This window comes from Neovison vison, chromosome 4, assembly GCF_020171115.1.
Source record: "Neovison vison isolate M4711 chromosome 4, ASM_NN_V1, whole genome shotgun sequence".
Classification (NCBI taxonomy): domain Eukaryota; kingdom Metazoa; phylum Chordata; class Mammalia; order Carnivora; family Mustelidae; genus Neogale; species Neogale vison.
Window position 1 is genome coordinate 970,391 of NC_058094.1, and position 17,420 is coordinate 987,810.

The 17,420-nt window shown below is 64.2% G+C and overlaps 1 protein-coding gene across 1 annotated transcript in view; it reads right to left on the reverse strand.

The window, feature by feature from the left end:
- The window catches only part of IQANK1 (IQ motif and ankyrin repeat containing 1), a 22,868-nt gene extending 5,736 nt beyond the window's left edge, over positions 1–17,132 (reverse strand). The window contains exons 1-2 of the mRNA XM_044244818.1: positions 17,118–17,132; positions 15,476–15,564 (exon numbers count right to left, since the gene is read on the reverse strand). Coding sequence (XP_044100753.1) covers positions 15,476–15,560 — 85 coding nt within the window. The 5' untranslated portion in view covers positions 15,561–15,564; positions 17,118–17,132. The remainder of the gene's footprint in view (positions 1–15,475; positions 15,565–17,117) is intronic.
- Between the last annotated feature and the right edge of the window lie 288 nt (positions 17,133–17,420).

Sequence of the window (17,420 nt, forward strand, 5' to 3'; positions counted from 1 at the left end):
CACAGGGGACGCGCGCCGCAAAGGGAGGAGGGGCAGGAGGCAGCAACAGTGAAAGAAAACGTCTCGAAACTCGCCGGCATCAGGTCGCAGCGGAGAGAAGCGCTATCAGCAAAATGGCTAAAAACAGAGCACGGCAGGGAAGTCCTTCCTGAGTCAGGAGGGCGCCGGGGCTCGTCCGCCCAGCCACCGCGTCTCGGGCCACCTCGGGCCACCGCGTCTCGGCGGGGATCTCAGGGCCTGGGATGGAGCCTGGCCTTGGGCTCGGCGCTCAGCAGGGGCCTGCGGGACCCGCTCGCCCCCTGCCCCTCCCCCACTTGCAGTGTGCCTTCCCTCTCTCTAAAGTGAATAAATCCTAAAGAAAATAAATTGCTTACAGGAAAAAAGATACATTCCCTCCAAAGGGGTAAAAAATAAAATTAAGGCGCACCTGGCCGGCTCAGTCGGCGAAGCCTCTGCCTTCAGCTCAGGCCATGATCTGGGGGTCCTGGAATCGAGCCCCGCGTGGCGGGCTGCTCAGCGGGGAGCCTGCTTCTCTCTCTCCCACTCCCTCTGCCTCTTCCCCATCTGTGGGCATCTCACGCTCACTCTCAAATAAATTTTTTTTTTTAAATTAAGGCGAAATAAACCCACCTTTGGGCAAACAGAATCTAGAGGGGCCTGGGCAGCTGGCCTTGCTGAGGTCATGAACAGAAAATTTTAAAAAAAATACGCTTTTTGGGGCGCCTGGGTGGCTCAGTGGGTTAAGCCGCTGCCTTGGGCTCGGGTCATGATCTCAGGGTCCTGGGATTGAGCCCCGCATCAGGCTCTCTGCTCAGCGGGGAGCCTGCTTCCTCCTCTCTCTCTCTGCCTCTCTGCCTGCTTGTGATCTCTGCCTGTCAAATAAATAAATAAAATCTTTTTTTAAAAAAAACATGCTTTTTGAATATAGCTGGACTAAGCTGAAAATCAAATAAAAAATTAGAGATACCCATATATTTAGAAATCCTGAAGTACAATTTATAATAGCCCACGTGTCAGGAGAAGCCGATAAAGGACACGGAGGCGAGCTTTGTGACCACGGCCCTCGGGGAAGCCGAGCGCGCTGAGCTCCACCGTGCCCCCGGCCAGGGCGGGAGATAGGCTCCTCGCTACTTTTTAAATTTATCCATTAATTTTGCAGAGGGGCAGAGGGAGGAGGAGAGGCTCGGGCAGACTCACGGCTGAGTGCAGAGCGCGACGCGGGGCTCAGACCCACCACCCCGAGACGACTTGAGCGGACACGGCGAGCTGGGTGTCTGACCACTGCGCCTCCCAGGTGACCCTAAGCTGGTTCTCTTAAAGCAGGAAGCGGGTCCTGGAGACCCGGCCCACCCTGACCAGTTCAGACAGGGGTAGCGGGAGGCGGGCCACAGCGGGGACAGGGCCCTGGGCTCCAGGCGGAGGCTGGGGACGGCGGCCCCAGGCACGGGCAGGAGACCTGCCGAGCCGTCAGGGTCACCCTCCGGGACGGACTGAACCTGTAGCTCTCGACGTGCGGCAGGAACGCGCGTGCGGCCGCGCCCGGTGCTGCCGGCTGTTTCCAGTGAGGCTCTTGGCGAAGATGCGCGGGTAGCCCCGGCCGCTCCGCGTCCCCGAGTCCCAGGGCCGGGGGCCGGAAGCCAGGACCCTTCGAAATGGCAGAGTAGAGGGACAGCGGCCGAGATCCGAGGGCCGTGTGCGCTGGAACTCCGCCTCGGCGGAGGACGGTCCAGCGGCCGCGGCCACGTCCCCTCCGAGACGCCGGGGCCAGCTCTCCGTCAAGCTCGGGTGCCCACGGCCCACCGCAGGGAGGAGAGAGAACCAGGAGGCGACTCCCAGCACCGCCAGCCGCGGCTCCTGGCAGGTGGAGCCACCTGCGGCCGCGTGACCCCCACGAGGCCGTCATTCCGCGCTGCCCCGCCGGACAGAGAGACGACGCGCGACCTTCGGGCATGGCCTCCCCTTGTTACGAGGAAACGGGCTCGGGGGCGCCGACCGGTAACTGCGCCTCCTTCCTGCGCACCCCCCGCCCCCGCGGCTGCTCTGGCCACCGGAGCACCAGATCGGGACATGCAGGTTTCAAGAACTGTGGGGCCCTTGGAGGGCTGCGGCCAGCAAAACACCCTGAATTCCCGCATCGGAACCTGAGGAGCTTTTTGTGACCTTGTGACAACAATCTCTTAGGTGTTAAAGACGCAAGACCGAGACAGATGAACCCAAAACCGAGGTGTGGCCATGCACGTCGGGAAATCAGCACACGAGCCCCCAGAACAGAGAGAACTGGCCACCGGCTTCCCAGGGTGCGGGCTTGGGTTTTGGATTCATCAACACAAAATACTTAGGATGGGGTGTCGCCTACAGTAAGCACTCAGTAAGTGTTTGTTGTAAGAAAGGCCAAGTGGAAGAGCCGTGAACTTCCCACCAAAACAGAAAATCAAAGGAAAAGGGTGCCCGGGGCGCTCAGTCGTTAAGCATCTGCCTTCGGCTCAGGCCGAGATCCCGGGGTTCTGGGATTGAGCCCCGCATCAGGCTCCCTGCTTGTTGGGGAGTCCGCTTCTCCCTCTCCCACTGCCCCCGCTAGTGATCCCTCTCTCCCTGTCTCTGTCAAATAAATAAAATCTTAACAAAAAAAGAAAGAAAGAAAAAGAAAATCAAAGAAAAGCACGCGGTTCGGCGCCTGTACAGATGAGCAGCAAAGGACAGAACCGACTTCTTCAGTTTTATTTCTGCAGAAAGTCGGTCGTTTTTGGAGGGACTGAACTGTTTTGAGTCCGATGGCAGCTGCTGTCCCTGGGAGCTGTCCTCAGTGGGACAAAGCCACACAGCATCTGGCACCGGGTATGCGCCACGGCTCTTTGGCTGGTCAGTTGCTTACCCTCCTTGGGGAAACTCCTTCGGTGACGTCACAATCAGCGGCACCTGCAGGGCTCAGTCAGCCCCATGTGGGGTCTAGAGATTACGCCAGTAAACAGACTTTATTTTTTTTAAGATTTTATTTATTTATTTGACAGAGATCACAAGCAGGCAGAGAGGCAGGCAGAGAGAGAGGAGGAGGCAGGCTCCCCGGCAAGCAGAGAGCCCGATGTGGGGCTCGATGTGGGGCTCGATCCCAGGACCCCGGGATCATGACCTGAGCCGAAGGCAGAGGCTTTAACCCACGGAGCCCCCCAGACACCCCAGACTTTACTTTTTTTAAAGATTAATTTATTTGAGAGCGAGAGAGTACGAGCAGGGAAAGGGGCAGAAGGAGAGGGAGAAGCAGGCTCCATGTTGAGTGGGGAGACCGATGCAGGGCTCATTCCATCCACAACCCTGATATCCTGACTTAAGCGGAAACCACGATTCAGACACTCGACCGACTGAGCCACCAGGTGCCCCTACTTCAATACAAAAAAAAAAAATCCAGTTGTCTCAAACTCAGTTGTCAAACTTGCATATCTCATTTAAGAATGTGATACTATGGGGCGCCCGGGTGGCTCAGTTGTGAAGCCTCTGCCTTCGGCTCAGGTCATGATCTTGGGGTCCTGGGATCGAGTCCCGCATCGGGCTCTCTGCTCAGCGGGGAGTAGTCTGCTTCTCCCTCTCTCTCTGCCCCTCTCCCTGCTTGTGATCCCTCTCAAATAAATAAAATCTTTTTAAAAAATGCAAAACTATATTCCTCCCTGCCCATTTTAAAGTTGACATTTAAATTTTTTCATACCAAGTTTAAATAGTTTGTAAAGGATCCGATCTCTGATATAACGATGAGATTCTGAAGTAAAACCCCTGCTTTACCCCGCGGCTGAGCTCCTTGCCCACAGGAAGCGAGCCATCAGGAATCCATGGTGAGAAATGGGACCACCATGAGCCCATCCGCACCCGCAGATCCCTCCAGGAGGCAGCCAGCGGCCCGTCCCGGGGTGCACAGCCCACCTGCCTCGCAGGCAGCCCCAACCGCTGACGCGGGTGACTGTCCCTGGAGGAAGGCATAGCCAGACTTCAGGGACTAAACACTGGGGGCCCCGGACACCGCGACGGCATCCCCCCAAGTGAGCGCAGGGACGTCTCCTGGGCAGGAGAAGGTGGGACTCGGCCCGCAGCTCGCAGGGTTGCTCCCCCAGTCCCTGAATGTGTCGGACCCCATCAGACGCCCTTGGGAGAGGCCCACGTGGTGGGGCCGGCAGCCGGGTGGAAGCAAGGTTCTCACTCCACCGCCCACAAAGCAGCAAACCCTTCCCCGGTCAAGCCCCGGGATAAGGCTGCAGCCCAAGAGAGACCCCCGTGGGCTGTGCCTGGACACCCCACCCAGAGGACTGAGGGGCCACCGGAGCCCCCTGACGTGGGACGCACGTGGCAGCCACTGACAACCAACACGGGCCGCTCCCGCCACAGCCGGCGAACCTGGCCGGTGACCAGGAGGCAGAAGCAGGAGGGGCTCCTGTCGCCTTCAGCCCAGGGACTCACCCTCCGCGGGGCTCTGGGGTCTGCTGGGGCGCAGGCCGGCTCCCAGCGAAGGTTTCCTCCGGGCGACGGAAGTACGGCTGGAACCGCGGACGGCGCCGCTGCCCGAGCTCAGACCTGACCAACAAGGAAGCCAAGTGCATTTCTACCCAGCCGGGGTCACACACTCTGCCCCGGGCACGGGCTGGCCGTCTGGTCCTCACGGGCACCGGGAGGACCGTGTCTGGACGCTGGGAGGCGAGAGCCCACGAGGGGTCACACCCTGCCAGGACAGACCCCAGCCCCGGGGACGCCCCAGCTAAGGGCAAAGGGCACGTGGAAGGGGCGGCGGGGCAAGGTCTGAGCAGCAGCTCCAGCCGCGACGGGTCCGGGAACAAGCGTAGCGACAGGCGCGAAGCTTCCTCCGTATTTGTTCCGTGTGTTTGCACAGATGAACTGATATCTTCTACTCGATTCTGGTCTCTGCTGTTTTCTTACAGAATTTACTTATTTTAGAAGGAGACAGAGAGAGGGCAGGGAGGGAGGCGCAGAGGGACGGGGACAGTCCCGCGCGGACGCCCTGCAGAGCGTGATCCCACCACCCTGAGAGCACGGCCTGAGCGGAAACCGAGAGCTGGACGCTGGGCCGATGGCTCCACCCAGGCCCCCTGGTTTTCTCATTTTTTATATAAGACTTGTGGATACTGGTAAACTCTACCATTTAGTATTTAAGTTTCAGAAAACCCAAGCTCCGAGGGGCACGTGAGCGACTCGGGCGGCCAGCACAGCGGAGGACGCACGGAGGACGCCTCCCCACAGAAGACGCGTCTCGTTGGGCACGTGGACGTTCACGTTCGCGCGAAGGGCACGTGCCAAGGGCCTGAGCAGGTCCTCCTCTGCGGGGCTCGGGATCGCCGGGCCTGCGCCCCACGGGCCTCGGCCGCCGGCTCCCTGCCGTGCTCTGCCGACGGGGCGCGGGAGGGGGAGACAAGGCAGGGCGAGGGAGAACACGTTTCTTCTTTCCTGTCGCTCGTTCTCCAGCCACCCCAGCCACGGCCACGTAGTGGGCTCTGCGCCAGGACAAGGGCAGTCTTTCTGAGCCTTGTCACGACCTCACCTGAAGCAGGGGCCCCCGTCACCCGTGCTGGCACCAGGCCAGGAACCAGAGTCCGGAGTCAGAACAAAGGGAGAGGGAAGTGCCAGTCGGCTCCAGGAAGAAGTGGCTGCTTCCAAAAAGCTCTTTTTCTTTTTTTCCAGGAAATGGTTAATGTTACTCTGTAAACCCTCCACCTGACTAGGGTCCTTGCAAAAGCTCAGAGGGGAATCCCTTCACCAGGACAAGAAGAAAGACTCGCGAGCGAATGCAGAGCTCACTCTTGGAGAAGGAGACGGCCAGATTCTGAGAAGCCGTTCAGCGGCTGTGAGGCGGTGTCTGCCGTCGTGAAGGGCCACAGGCCAGACTGGCAGTTGGGACATTCTGGCCTGGAGCGGGGCGGACGGGCCATCTGTAGGGGCCTCTAGGTTTGTAAACCCAGAAGACACCAGGCTCGGCCCATCAGAGTCCGACGGCAGCCCCCAGAGTCCCTTGCTGCTCCCAGGCGAGCACCGAGGCCAGACTCACAGCTCTCAGACTGGGGGAAGCCGCTGTCCCTGAAGGAAGGTCCAGCAATGCCGCAGTTCTCTGCCGACACTGGGTACTCCCCCCGTCCGTCCTCGGAGGGGCCGGCGGCCATTGACCAGGATGAACTGTGCCCGGGGGGGCAAGGGGACTGCACGGACTTAGGACTCGGGCACAGGATGTAAACGGACACGGCCCATGTGGGTTTGTGACAGCACCAGAGGCCTCTGTGTACGCACTGGAGGCCAATCAGAGTAGGCGCCTGGCTTGAGTCCACCGGCTCCAGGCACGGGTCTGTGGGGCCGTCCGGGCAGCTCAGCCGCCTCAGAACGCTCTTGTCGGGTCCTTAACCAATGGGGTCGTTGCGGCAGGAGAGCCAAGTGGGAGCCCAGGGAACCCCCACGCCCACCAAGGCAGGGGGCAAGATGGAGCGGTACTTTCCTAGAGGAACTGCCGAGATCCACGGCGACCCCCAGCCCGCAGGGCCCGGGGGAGCACAGCCAGCGGGCGTCTGAAGGAGCCGCCGTCCTCCGCAGTAACAGTGGAGGAACAACCGCCATCCCCACCAAAAAGAAAAGCTGTGAATCCGGACACACACGTTACACCCTCTACAGAAATTAACTCAAAATGGGTCACAGAGCAGGGGCCTCGAGGGCCAGTTTTTGGTCTTGGGGCTGTGGGTTTGAGCTATAGACAGTGCCTTAAAAATGAAATACTTTTTTTTTTTTTAAAGAATTTATTTATTTGACAGACAGAGATCACAAGTAAGCAGAGAGACGGGCAGAGAGAGGAGGAGGAGGCAGGCTCCCCGCTGAGCAGAGAGCCCGATGCGGGACTCGATCCCAGGACCCTGAGATCACGACCTGAGCCGAAGGCAGCGGCTTAACCCACTGAGCCACCCAGGCGCCCCAATAATGAAATAGTTCTTAAAAAATGGACCACGGGGGCATCTGGATGGCTCTGTCAGTTACGTGTCTGAGTCTTGGTTTCAGCTCAGGTCACCGTCTCGGGGTCGTGGGATCGAGCCCTGTGCTGGGCTCTGCGTTCAGCGGGGCGTCTCGTGAAGGGTCTCTCCTCACTGGTGCGCTCTCTCTCTCTCTCTCCGGTAAATCAATGTTCTCAGACAACGGATCACAGACCCAAATGTTCCACCGGGCTAGGCGGCTCCTAGGAGAGCGCGGGGAAACCCTGGGCGACCTCGGGCGTGGCGACGATTCGCAGATACCACAGCAAAGCCGGCCTCCAGGACAGAAAGAGCGGACGGTCTGGGCTCTCGCTCTGCGGCAGCCGCGGTCAGAGAGCGAGAAGACGAGCCGGCCGCAGACGCGAGGAAATGTCTGCAACAGGCGCGTCCAGAAAAGACAGGCTGCCCGGACCGACCGCGGAGGCCTGACGCTCGCTGCCCGGACCGACCGCGGAGGCCTGACGCTCGACAGCGAGGACGCAAGCGGCACCGTTAGGAAGCGGGCCGGAGAGCTCACCGACGCGTCAGAGCAGAGTACAGACGGCGAAGGACCAAATAAAAGATGCTCCATGTCACGTCATCGGGGAGATGCATCGGGGAAGCGAGATCCCACGACACACCTGCTGGGATGGCCAAAATCCAGAGCACCCACGACACCAGATGCCGGCGAGGACGCGGGGCAGCGGGGACGGGCGCTCCCGGCCGGCGGGAGAGCAGAACGAGCCGCGCGGCTCATGGGCTGTTGCCCTGCACCACTCCGGCGGGGATGGCGGTAGCTGGGGAGAGTGCCCGGGAGCTGGGCTAGGGCTGCACGGGAAATCACTGTGCTTTCCCCCCAACTGAAGGGAACCTAAAATTGCTCTGAAAATAAAGACCTGGGGCACCTGGGGGGGCTCAGTCGGTTAAGTGTCTGCCTTCGGCTCGGGTCGTAGCCGGCCGGGGTCCTGGGGTGGAGCCCCGGCATCGGGGTCCCTGCTCCGCAGGGAATCTACGTCTCCCTCACTCTGTCTCCCCGCTTTTTTTCTCTCTCTGTGTTAATAAATAAAATCTTAAAAAACAAATAAAGCCTTAATTGAAGGAAAAAACCCCAGACAGACAGGTTTGGGGCAAGCAGGCGCAGAGGTTCCCATCAGGCCTCCGTTGAACCCGCCGGTCTAGCCTTCGCAGGAGACAACTGAGTAATGGAAGACAGCAGCGGACACTGAACTTGGGCAGTGGCAGAACCGGTCAGAGGGACCGTGCGGGAGCAGAACCACGCAGCCGCTGGCACTGTGGTGCGGAACGACGGGTCTGGCAAACGCATTCCTCTCAACATCCCTCACTGGGAGGATCCGGAGCCCCCGCCCCCCGATCTGGCCAGGACAGCTCCATGTTCACCGCCTTCCTCAGGACTGCTGCCACGCTCTCAGGCCATGAGAGACTAAGGCTCATGGGGCCACACGAGACAGAACAAGGGTCCCCCCAAAGATGTCCACGTCGTGTTCCCTGGGGCCTGAGCACGAGCTGTGTCACACGCGGGAGGGAACGGGCTATGCGACGGAGCCCACGGAATCACACGGGTCCCTGAATGTGGGACAGACAAGGAAGAGCCCACTGGGGCTGTGACCTGGACGGAGGTCAGGCAGACACGACACCGCTGACCTGGAAGGCGGCGAGAGGCCATGAGCCAGGACACAGGCACTTCCAGAAGGTGAAGGACAAGGACACGGAATTCCCTCGAGAGCCTAAGAAAGGGTCACAGTCCCCAAGGCGGCCCCCGTAAGCCACTGCAGCCCGGGTCAGCCTTCTAACTCACGGGACAGCAAGACGACGAGCCTGCAGTCCTTCCGACTGCCTGACCAATGCACCGCGGTTACAGTGGCTGTGGGGACCAGCACGGGGACTGACACAGGAACCAAGATTGTCCTGGCAGCACGCTGACCCTCCAACTTCCTGATGGATGGAGAGAAAACCACCTGTCGGGGACACTTTCATGGTGCGCAGACCTGGGACCTGGCCAGACTTCAGGAGGTAAAAAATAAGAGGCTGTGCCTCGTACCTCCTTGCAGCAGGACAGCGGTCCAGTGGCCGCAGACAAGCCCGCCAGGACTTTGGAGCAGCGTCGTGAGGCTGGGAACACCGCCCACCCCGGGTCCTGGGAGGGCCCGGAGGCTGTGGCTGAGGCATCCGTGGGGTCCGGCAAGCTGTCCGCATCTGTGGGGAGAAGGGGGCCCTGCAGAGCCACTGGCGAGCCTGCCTTCCCCAGCAGAGGTGCGACTGTGCCTTCCACGGCAGGACGCTGGTCTCGGTGTGGAGAGCCTGGTGGAGGCCAGGGGTCCCCCCGGAGCAGGAGAGCATGCTGCCGAGGAAGCCGGCATGGCCTGCGCTCCTCCCGCGGGGACCCCTGGCACCGAGCAGACACGGCGGGAACCCGCCGCATGAGCCAGAAGATGTGAGGCCTCCGCGACACAACAGCCGGGGCACGCGCTCCTCCCTCCCGGGCGTCGACGCTGCTCCTCCCTCCACAGCGCGGCCTCCTGCGAGGCGAGCCCCGACAGCCAGTCCCTGTGGCGTCACACGTGCAGCCTGACCCGGGCCCCGCCGTCCTGCTGCTCCTCCGTCGGGGGCCCTGTGGGCAACGGGGCCGCAACCTCCAGGCCACCTGCTCCTCTGCTCCCTGCGAGTGGGAAGGGGGGGCCCAGGACAACAGGGAAAGCCTTGGCTCTTCAGGGGCCGGAAGTGAACAACGGGGACAAGCAGGGCTGGGAAAGGCACACGCAGGGGCCCAGCAGCCTGAGCAGGGGTGGGGAGTGGGGTGCTGGCGTGGGGCCGGCTCCGCCTCTCACCTGTGCCGGCCCCGGAGAGGGGCTCTGCAGAAGAGCCACCGGACACCCAGGGGGACACCACAAGTGTCCTGTGGATGTCGGCCGGCCTCTCTCCTCGGCCACCCAGAGCTGCTCTGACGGCCAGTGCAGAGTGGCCGAGGCGACAGGGACACTGGGGCACTCGGGCCCCACAGCACGAGCCCCGCTCGTCAAGGCCGATCAGACACCGTCCAGAGCCCGATGACCTCCCTGAGGCCGCCTCCTGTGCTCGGGCTGAGGGTCTGGACAAGCGAAGGGAAACGTGCGTCGTGGCGAGGACCCCGGCAGGGGACGCCCTCAGAAGGGACTTCTCGGAATAAAGTTGGATTGTGAGAAGCTTTCCCCGTGTGGTGCAGACCCGGCGGGTTAGCAAATGGACACAGACTTGTTCCCAGAGCTCACGGGCCACGCGCTGGGGGCGGTGGGGGCGGTGGGGGCGGGGGCGGCGCATCCTCAGCCTCCGGGTGTCCGCGGCCCGAATGCGGCAGCTGGACAGACACCGTCCCCGCCGACGTGGTTCCTGCGGGGTTTCCTACTGGCTCGGCGGTTCGCACCCGCACCTGCCAACCCCAAATGCCCAGTCAGAGCCCCCACCTCGCAGCAGAGAGGCGGGGCAGTGGGCCCGCCCAGCTCACTCCGCCGCCCAGAACAGCCCGTCTTAGGGAAGAGGGGCCAGGCAGCCGGAGGCTCGGGACCCCCAACCTGGGCAGCCGGGGGGCGGTTCTGAGGGAACCTCTGTCCCTCCCTTGCCGACAGGGCGAGCGTGTTGTGAGCGCGGACGGCTTCTGGGATTGAGAGCCGGCCAGGGGCGCAGGAGGAGAGAGTGGAGGGTAGAGCCCGCCCTGGCTTCTAGGGACAGACGCGACACCCTGCTCAGACCCCTCCACTTGCTCCCTCTTCTGCCTCTTTCCCGACCCAAACCTCCTTCCAGCACGTTCTGTTTCTGCTTAAACGGCAGAGCCGCCGCCCACTAGGCCTAGTCCAGAACCACGACTAATGCGTCGCGTACATGTAACTTCTCTAAAGCCAGTGGCTAGGACTTTACAAACCTTCTGTGGTCCCGCCCTGTCCTCGGGACAAGGTCAGGCTCCTGTCCCAGCCCCCAGTGTGTGCGAACGCTGCTGGGGGCTCATCCTGGGGCAAGGGCAGCACCACCCACACAAGACCAAGCTTGCGTGAGGGTTGAGACCAGCCGCTCTGTGGGGGACAGGCCAGGAGCCAAATGGGGGTTAGGGGCCTGGGAGGGGAACAGAGAACACAAGGACCTGTCTGTGGGCACGAGGCCTCGGGCACAGGGCCACCAGGGTGCAGGCTTTGGGAGAGCAGACAGCGCAGAGGAATGGGACGAGGGGTTTGCACTTGGATGTGGGGAGACCGGGCTGGGGGCTGCGGCGGGAGCATGGACTCCAGGCACAGGATGACGGTCTGGTAAAGACGCGGCTTGGAGGTCAGTGTCCAGAGACCAGGTGGAGCACGGCCTCCCTGAGAAGATGGATTGGGGGCGCCTGCGGCCGCGGTCAGTCAAGCAGTAGACTCTGGACTTGAACTCAGGTCAGGATCTCAGGACTGAGAGATCCAGCCCGACCTGGGACTCCCCACTCTCCCCCTGTCTCTACCTCCCCTCTCCCCCGCCGCCCAAATAAAAACATCTTTTAAAAGGGTGCGCTGGCGCCCAAGAGCGAGGAGAGGCACAGTGGGACATTTAGGTGGTGCCCCCTCCAGTCCCAGGACGCCCACCAGCCCCAGCTGACACGGATCCAGCGGGAGGAGGGCGTCCCCCCCCACCCCCGCAATCGCGGGTGAAAGGCTCCGAGGGAGAGGGACTCCCAGGCAGGCCGCGCCCCTGGAAGGCGGGCCGAGGGCCAAGCCCGCGCAGCCCTGGCCGGGCAAGCAGGGAGCACCGCGGTGGGAGAGGGGGCCGGTCCGCTCCTCCCGCTCCACGAGCGCACACCCTCCCATGCACACGTACCACGCGTGTCCCGGCCCGTGGCAGCCCCCTTCCCCAGCCCTCCCCCAGTCCCAGCCATCCCCGCCGCCCCGAGAGCGGACGCGGGTGCGCGGCGCGCAGGCTCTCCCCTGCGGGGGGCCTCTGGGCGCTCAGGGTCGGCGGGCTGGGCCGGTCTTTGGCGGCGACTGGCGTGTCCCTCCCGACTTCCCTGGGGGAGAGGCGCCCCTTCCCATCACCCCCCCGGGTGTGTCCTCCACGGCAAGCCGGTGTCGCCCCTGGGGTGCCGCGGGGGGGCGCCGCTGAGCCCAGCAGGCAGCACCGCCCCGTCCCAGCTCTCGAGAACCCAGGTGTAGCCAAGTTCCCCAGGGCGAGCTCTGCCCCACCCCCACCCCAACGCATCTGGTGCCCTCGTCCGCGGGCGTCTCCCTGTGCGCCCCGGCCCGTGGCCTGCTGTCTACCTCCCCCTGAAGCTTCGGGGGCGAGGGCTGAGCGGGAGGAGGGCGCCCCGGCGGGGCTGTGCCAGGCGAACCAGTCAGGCCTGTGTGGCGGAGCGGGCTGGGACGGGGCCCTGGGCGTGGGTGTGAGTCAGCAGCCCCGGGCTGGGGAAACGCTGGGGAGGAGGCTGTCTGGGGTCTCCTCCCAACAGGAAGCCTGGGGACGCCAGCACTCCCGCCGGCCCTGTGCAACAGCCCCCCAAGGTCCTCCCCCAAAGGCCTGTGTTCTTTGGGCCGGGGAGCTGGACCCCCAGCCGGCAGCATCAGGAACACCTGCCCCATGCGAGGACAGTCCGGGCGGGGCCTCGCTGCCCCATCTCAGTCCACAACAGGCCATCTGGGCCTGAGACTCTGTCTCCTCCACCAGCCGCTGGCAGGAGGCCACCAGGCTGGGCCAAGAGTTGTGTCATCTCCACACAGCCCCCAGGCGAGCTTGGGCCCCCATGGAGCTCAGAGGAGCCCACTGGCTGGGGGCTCGCAGGCTAGTTGGGCTGGGGTCGCCCGTGGCCGGTGAGGGTCTCCCCCGGATGGTCAGTGTCACTGGGATGCAGCTGGGGACCGGGGCGGGGCGGGGGCAGGGAGGAGGCGCTGGGCGGCCCAGGGCAGGACCAGACTCGAAGCTCCGCACAGCCGGGGATCTGCTTGCCCAGAGTCACCTCCTCCAGTTTCTCGGTCTCCCTCCCAGTCTGGCCAACGAGGCCTGTGGCCTGTAAAGTCCTGCGCCCTTTGTCAGCACGTTAGTCAGCTCTCACACCCGGCTGAGCCACCACGCCGCCGAGTCCCTATAAACTCCCCGGCGTGGCCCAGCCCAGCGAGTGGGGCCCGGGAGGCCCACAGGCAGCGCAGGGCCCGGAGCCGCCAGCCACAGGCACCGGCCCAGGGGCAGGGCAGGAGCGCAGGGCCCGCCGTGGCCCCCCAGGGATGCCCGCTGCACCCGCCTGATCACGGCTGGCCCGCGATGAGCCCGGGCCCCCAGGAGGCAGACAAGCTGGTGAAAGGCGCCGGACCAGGGCCATGTCGGGGAAACGAAGTCGGGCTCGGAAACCCCGAGGCAGGAGGGCGGGCAAGGCACAGCAGGCCTTGGGTCAGCAGGGCCCTGAGGCCCAGCCCCCGCCTCCCGCCGCAGGGGGCCCTCGGGATGAGGTGGGGGTGGCCCCTGCAGAGCACGTGACCCGCAACACGCAGGCTGCTCGGGGACGCCCCAGGGTGGCTGAGCCAGAGCGGCCCCGAGCAGCCGAGGGGCCGGTGCAGGCCACTGCGCTGGGGTCCGAGCCGGTGGCGGTGCCCGCTGCGGACATGGAAGGCTGTGGGGCAGGGGGCCTGCCGGGCCTGGGTCCCGAGCTGCTGAGGCTCCACGAGGTCCAGCTGTGCCTGGCCCAGGAGCAGCTGCTGCTGGAGGACCGGCGGCGGCAGGTGCAGCTGTGGATGCAGCTGTGGCAGGAGGAGCAGCTGTGGCAGGAGGAGCAGCTGTGGCGGGAGCAGCTGTGGCAGGAGGAGCAGCTGTGGCGGGAGCAGCTGGAGCAGCAGCAGGCCTGGGTACGCGTGGAGGGGCTGGAGCTGGCCCTGGCACTGGAGCAGCTCCGCAGCGAGGGCCTTGAGGTGCTGCAGACCCAAGGCCAGGTAAGGGGGCGGGGAGGCCCCGGACAGCTGCGGGGGTGCGAGCATCACACGGCGGGGGTTGCTGGGAGCTGGCTGGGGGCCAGCTGGGGGTCGTAATCAGGCGCGCGAGGTGGGTGCCCACCGCACAGGACGCTCCAAGGACCATGTGGCAGCCAGTCCGCATAGGGTGGCCCAGGGCCGCGCAGGGAGAGAGTGCCCAGAGAGGACACTCATTCGGGGACACTGAGGCAGAGTTCCTACAGAGGACCCAGGCCTCCTGGCCGGGTGGGCCAGCGCACGGAGCTGCCAGAGCAGTTGGTGGCAGTGTGCGGGGCGCGTGGGGAGAGGGTGCAGCAGGACCTAGGTGGATGGTCGTTAGGTAGCAGCAGCGAGGGACATGCCCACCCTCTCCCCACCCCAAAAGGGCTTCCTGCTTGGCTGCCCACCCACCTCCACTGTTTACTGCAGGCTGTGTCCCCAGGGCTTGAGATCACAGCAGAAGCGTGCGGCCCTGAACCCGTCATCCTCATTCCAGAAAGGCTGCTTCCGCAGACGCCGCTGGGGCTATTTTGGGAAATTAGGGTCTAAACCCAGCTTGGCGTGAAAGGTCACGGCCACCCCAGCAGGGCGCATGTGCTGCAAGCCCTCTGTGCTCCAGGGACTAGGGTCAGCCCCACTCCAAGCAGAGGGGCTGCATCTGGGGCACAGGGTGGGTGGTCCGTTAGCCAACACAGACTCCGGGGCAGGCCTGGGTGCGGAAAAGGCCCAGAGCTGCAGCAGGAAGGTGCTGACGGTGTCACAGAGAACTCCTGAGTGCCAGGACAGAGAAGAGATGCGACTCAGGGAATGGAAGGACCATGGGGGAGGGGGGAGGGATGAGGGGGGTGCCCTTCCTGACCCACAGCGGGACGGAACCAAGGGCAAGCTGTTGCCATTCACTCTGGGAGTGGCTATGCATAGGGTGACCGAAGAGAGCAGCTGCAGGAAAAACAAGGGGACAGAGGGTCAGAGTGGACCACACGCCTGAGAGTCCCTCACATGCATTCTAAGTGAGCTCTGTCTCAGAACCTGTGCCCAGTGCACCTGGGCCTGCGTCCCATCTCCACGGGCTCTAATGCTGTGCTCCTCCGAGCACTGCCCCGGAAACCCGCCCAGGGGTACAAGTTTCACGGTCAGGGTCTGGAAAGGACTTCTGAGCTCTGAATCCTCAGTCGGCTGTGCCCAAGCCCAACTCAAAGATCCCCTGAAAGCCACTGTCCAAGGGAAGGGTCTTCTCAGAGCATCCCCAGGGGCCACAGCATGGGTGTCCCAAGTCAATGGGCGGCGGCGGAGCATGGGTGTCCCAAGTCAATGGGCGGCGGCGGAGCATGGGGGTCCCAAGTCAATGGGCGGCGGCGGAGCATGGGGGTCCCAAGTCAATGGGCGGCGGCGGAGCATGGGTGTCCCAAGTCAATGGGCGGCGGCGGAGCATGGGTGTCCCAAGTCAATGGGCGGCGGCGGAGCATGGGTGTCCCAAGTCAATGGGCGGCGGCGGAGCATGGGGGTCCCAAGTCAATGGGCAGCGGCGGTGCTCTAGAGGTCAGACTCACTTACCAGCCACAGCTCTCAGCTCCGCCGCAGGGGAGTATGTTTGCCGCTTCCCTGGTGCAGCTTTGGGACCCCCTTTCTTGCTGCTCATCTTCCTGTCGGGGAGGGAGGAAAGGTCAAGGAGTGTGTGCTCAGAGAGGCCTGTGTGCACTGACAGCCTCACACCTCCCCCCCCAGACCCCCTTACCCCAGCTTCCTGCGGCTTCTGGGCCCACCAGCTTGGTCCTGCTTTGTGGCCTGAGGGTACCAGCAGCTCCCCGGGGGATGGTTTCGAGGGCCTCTGGCCCAGCTCACTCCCTTGCCCTTTCTCACCTGCCTCTACTCTCTGGTCCATCCGTCCTGTGGTCCTGGGCCCTGACAGAAGCCCCAGGCTGGGGGCTTCAGCCCGCTCTCGAGAATGCTCACACCCCCCACTGCCCGCAGCCCACCGGGGACACAGACGCTTCTGGGCCCTCAACCCTCTCTTGCTCCAGCCGTGACACGTGTTGTTGTCAGGGCCTGGAAGCAGGGCCTTCCTCCCTAGCCCAGGCGGCTGACGCCCAAGTTTCTTTCCCTTGGGACAACTCCCTCAGCACAAGTTGGGCTGCGCCTCCCCCACGGCACAGGTACGGCACCGGTGTGACCCTGTGCCTGCGTGCCCACCACCTTCTGGTGGTGGGGTGTCTGAGTGTTTAGGGAAGGAATAAACGAAACTGAGAGCAACCTTAGCAACCAAGAAGGCAGGATCACGTGGCAGGAGGGACAAGGAAGAGGGTGACCAGAGACCGGCAGGATCAGGATTGGGGCACAGCCTGGGGAGGGAGAAGCCTTGGGCAGGGCACTTGGCTTGGACACGTGGTTGACCATAGGGCAGGCCCTAAGTGGGACCTGATGGGGAACTGGGGTTCTGAGCAAGGATCGGAAATGTCTGGGGACTAAGGACTTCTTGGGGGGCAGTGTGTGCTCACGGGCCGCCGTCCACGTGGAGTAATGCCGGCAGCAAACCTGCTGAGAGAAGGACTCTCAGCACGCGTGTGGGGTCCTGCGCGTCGCCAAGCTGCTGTGCGGGGAGGGTCCTGGTGTGCCGCGGGATCCATGAATGTGGGCTTCCCTGCTAGGGTGTGGGGTGTGCGGTTGCGGTGTGAGCGCTTCCCACGTGCGTGCCGGGTCTCTTGTGTGCGCGCGCGGTGCTGTGCATGGAGGGTCTGGTAAGTGTGCAGGGGTCCCTGTGGTGTCCCAGGTACGGGGGCGGGCAGCCCCGGTAGGTGCAGGGTCTTCCGTAGGTGGACCGGTCGGCGTGTAAGGAGGCAAGTGCGTGTGGCCTCCCTTGTGTGTGCCGGACGCCCTGTAGAGTCCCTATGGCCGCGCCTGTGGGGTCCGACCTACGCGGGGCGGTGGCGGGGCACCGTCCTGGGAGGGAACTGGGGTGTGGGAAGGGCCCTCGTGCGCGCAGGTGTGCGGGAGTCTGTGCGCGCGGTGTCTCCTGTGCCAGCGGGGTCCCAGGAACCGGCGAGTACTGTGTGCGGAGGGCGGGGGGTCCTCCGGGAGGGCGTCGGGTTGGGGGTGCCCGGTGTGGCGCGGGACCCCCGGTGCTCGCGGGGTGCCCAGGCCCGGGGCCGCCCCCGGCTCGGCGCCGCCCCCGCGGCCTCACCTGCCTCACCTGCCTCACCTGCCGCCCCCGCTCGCCGGCGAGAAGCCCCGCCCCCTCCGTCGGGCTGGCGGTTTCCTAGCGACTGAGCCGGAACTTCCGAGTCCCCTCGACTTCCGGGGCGAGGGTCAGGGGTCAGGCATAGGGACCTCGAGCTCCGGCGAGCGGATGGGCGCCGGGGGCGGCGGGGGGCGGCGGGGGGCGGCGGGGCCCGGGCGGCGGGGGGCGGCGGCGGGGGCCGGGGCGCGGCGGGGGCCGGGGGGCGCCGGGGCGCGGGCGGCGGCGGAATGCGGGCGCGCCGCGGGTGGGGCCGCCCCGCCCCCA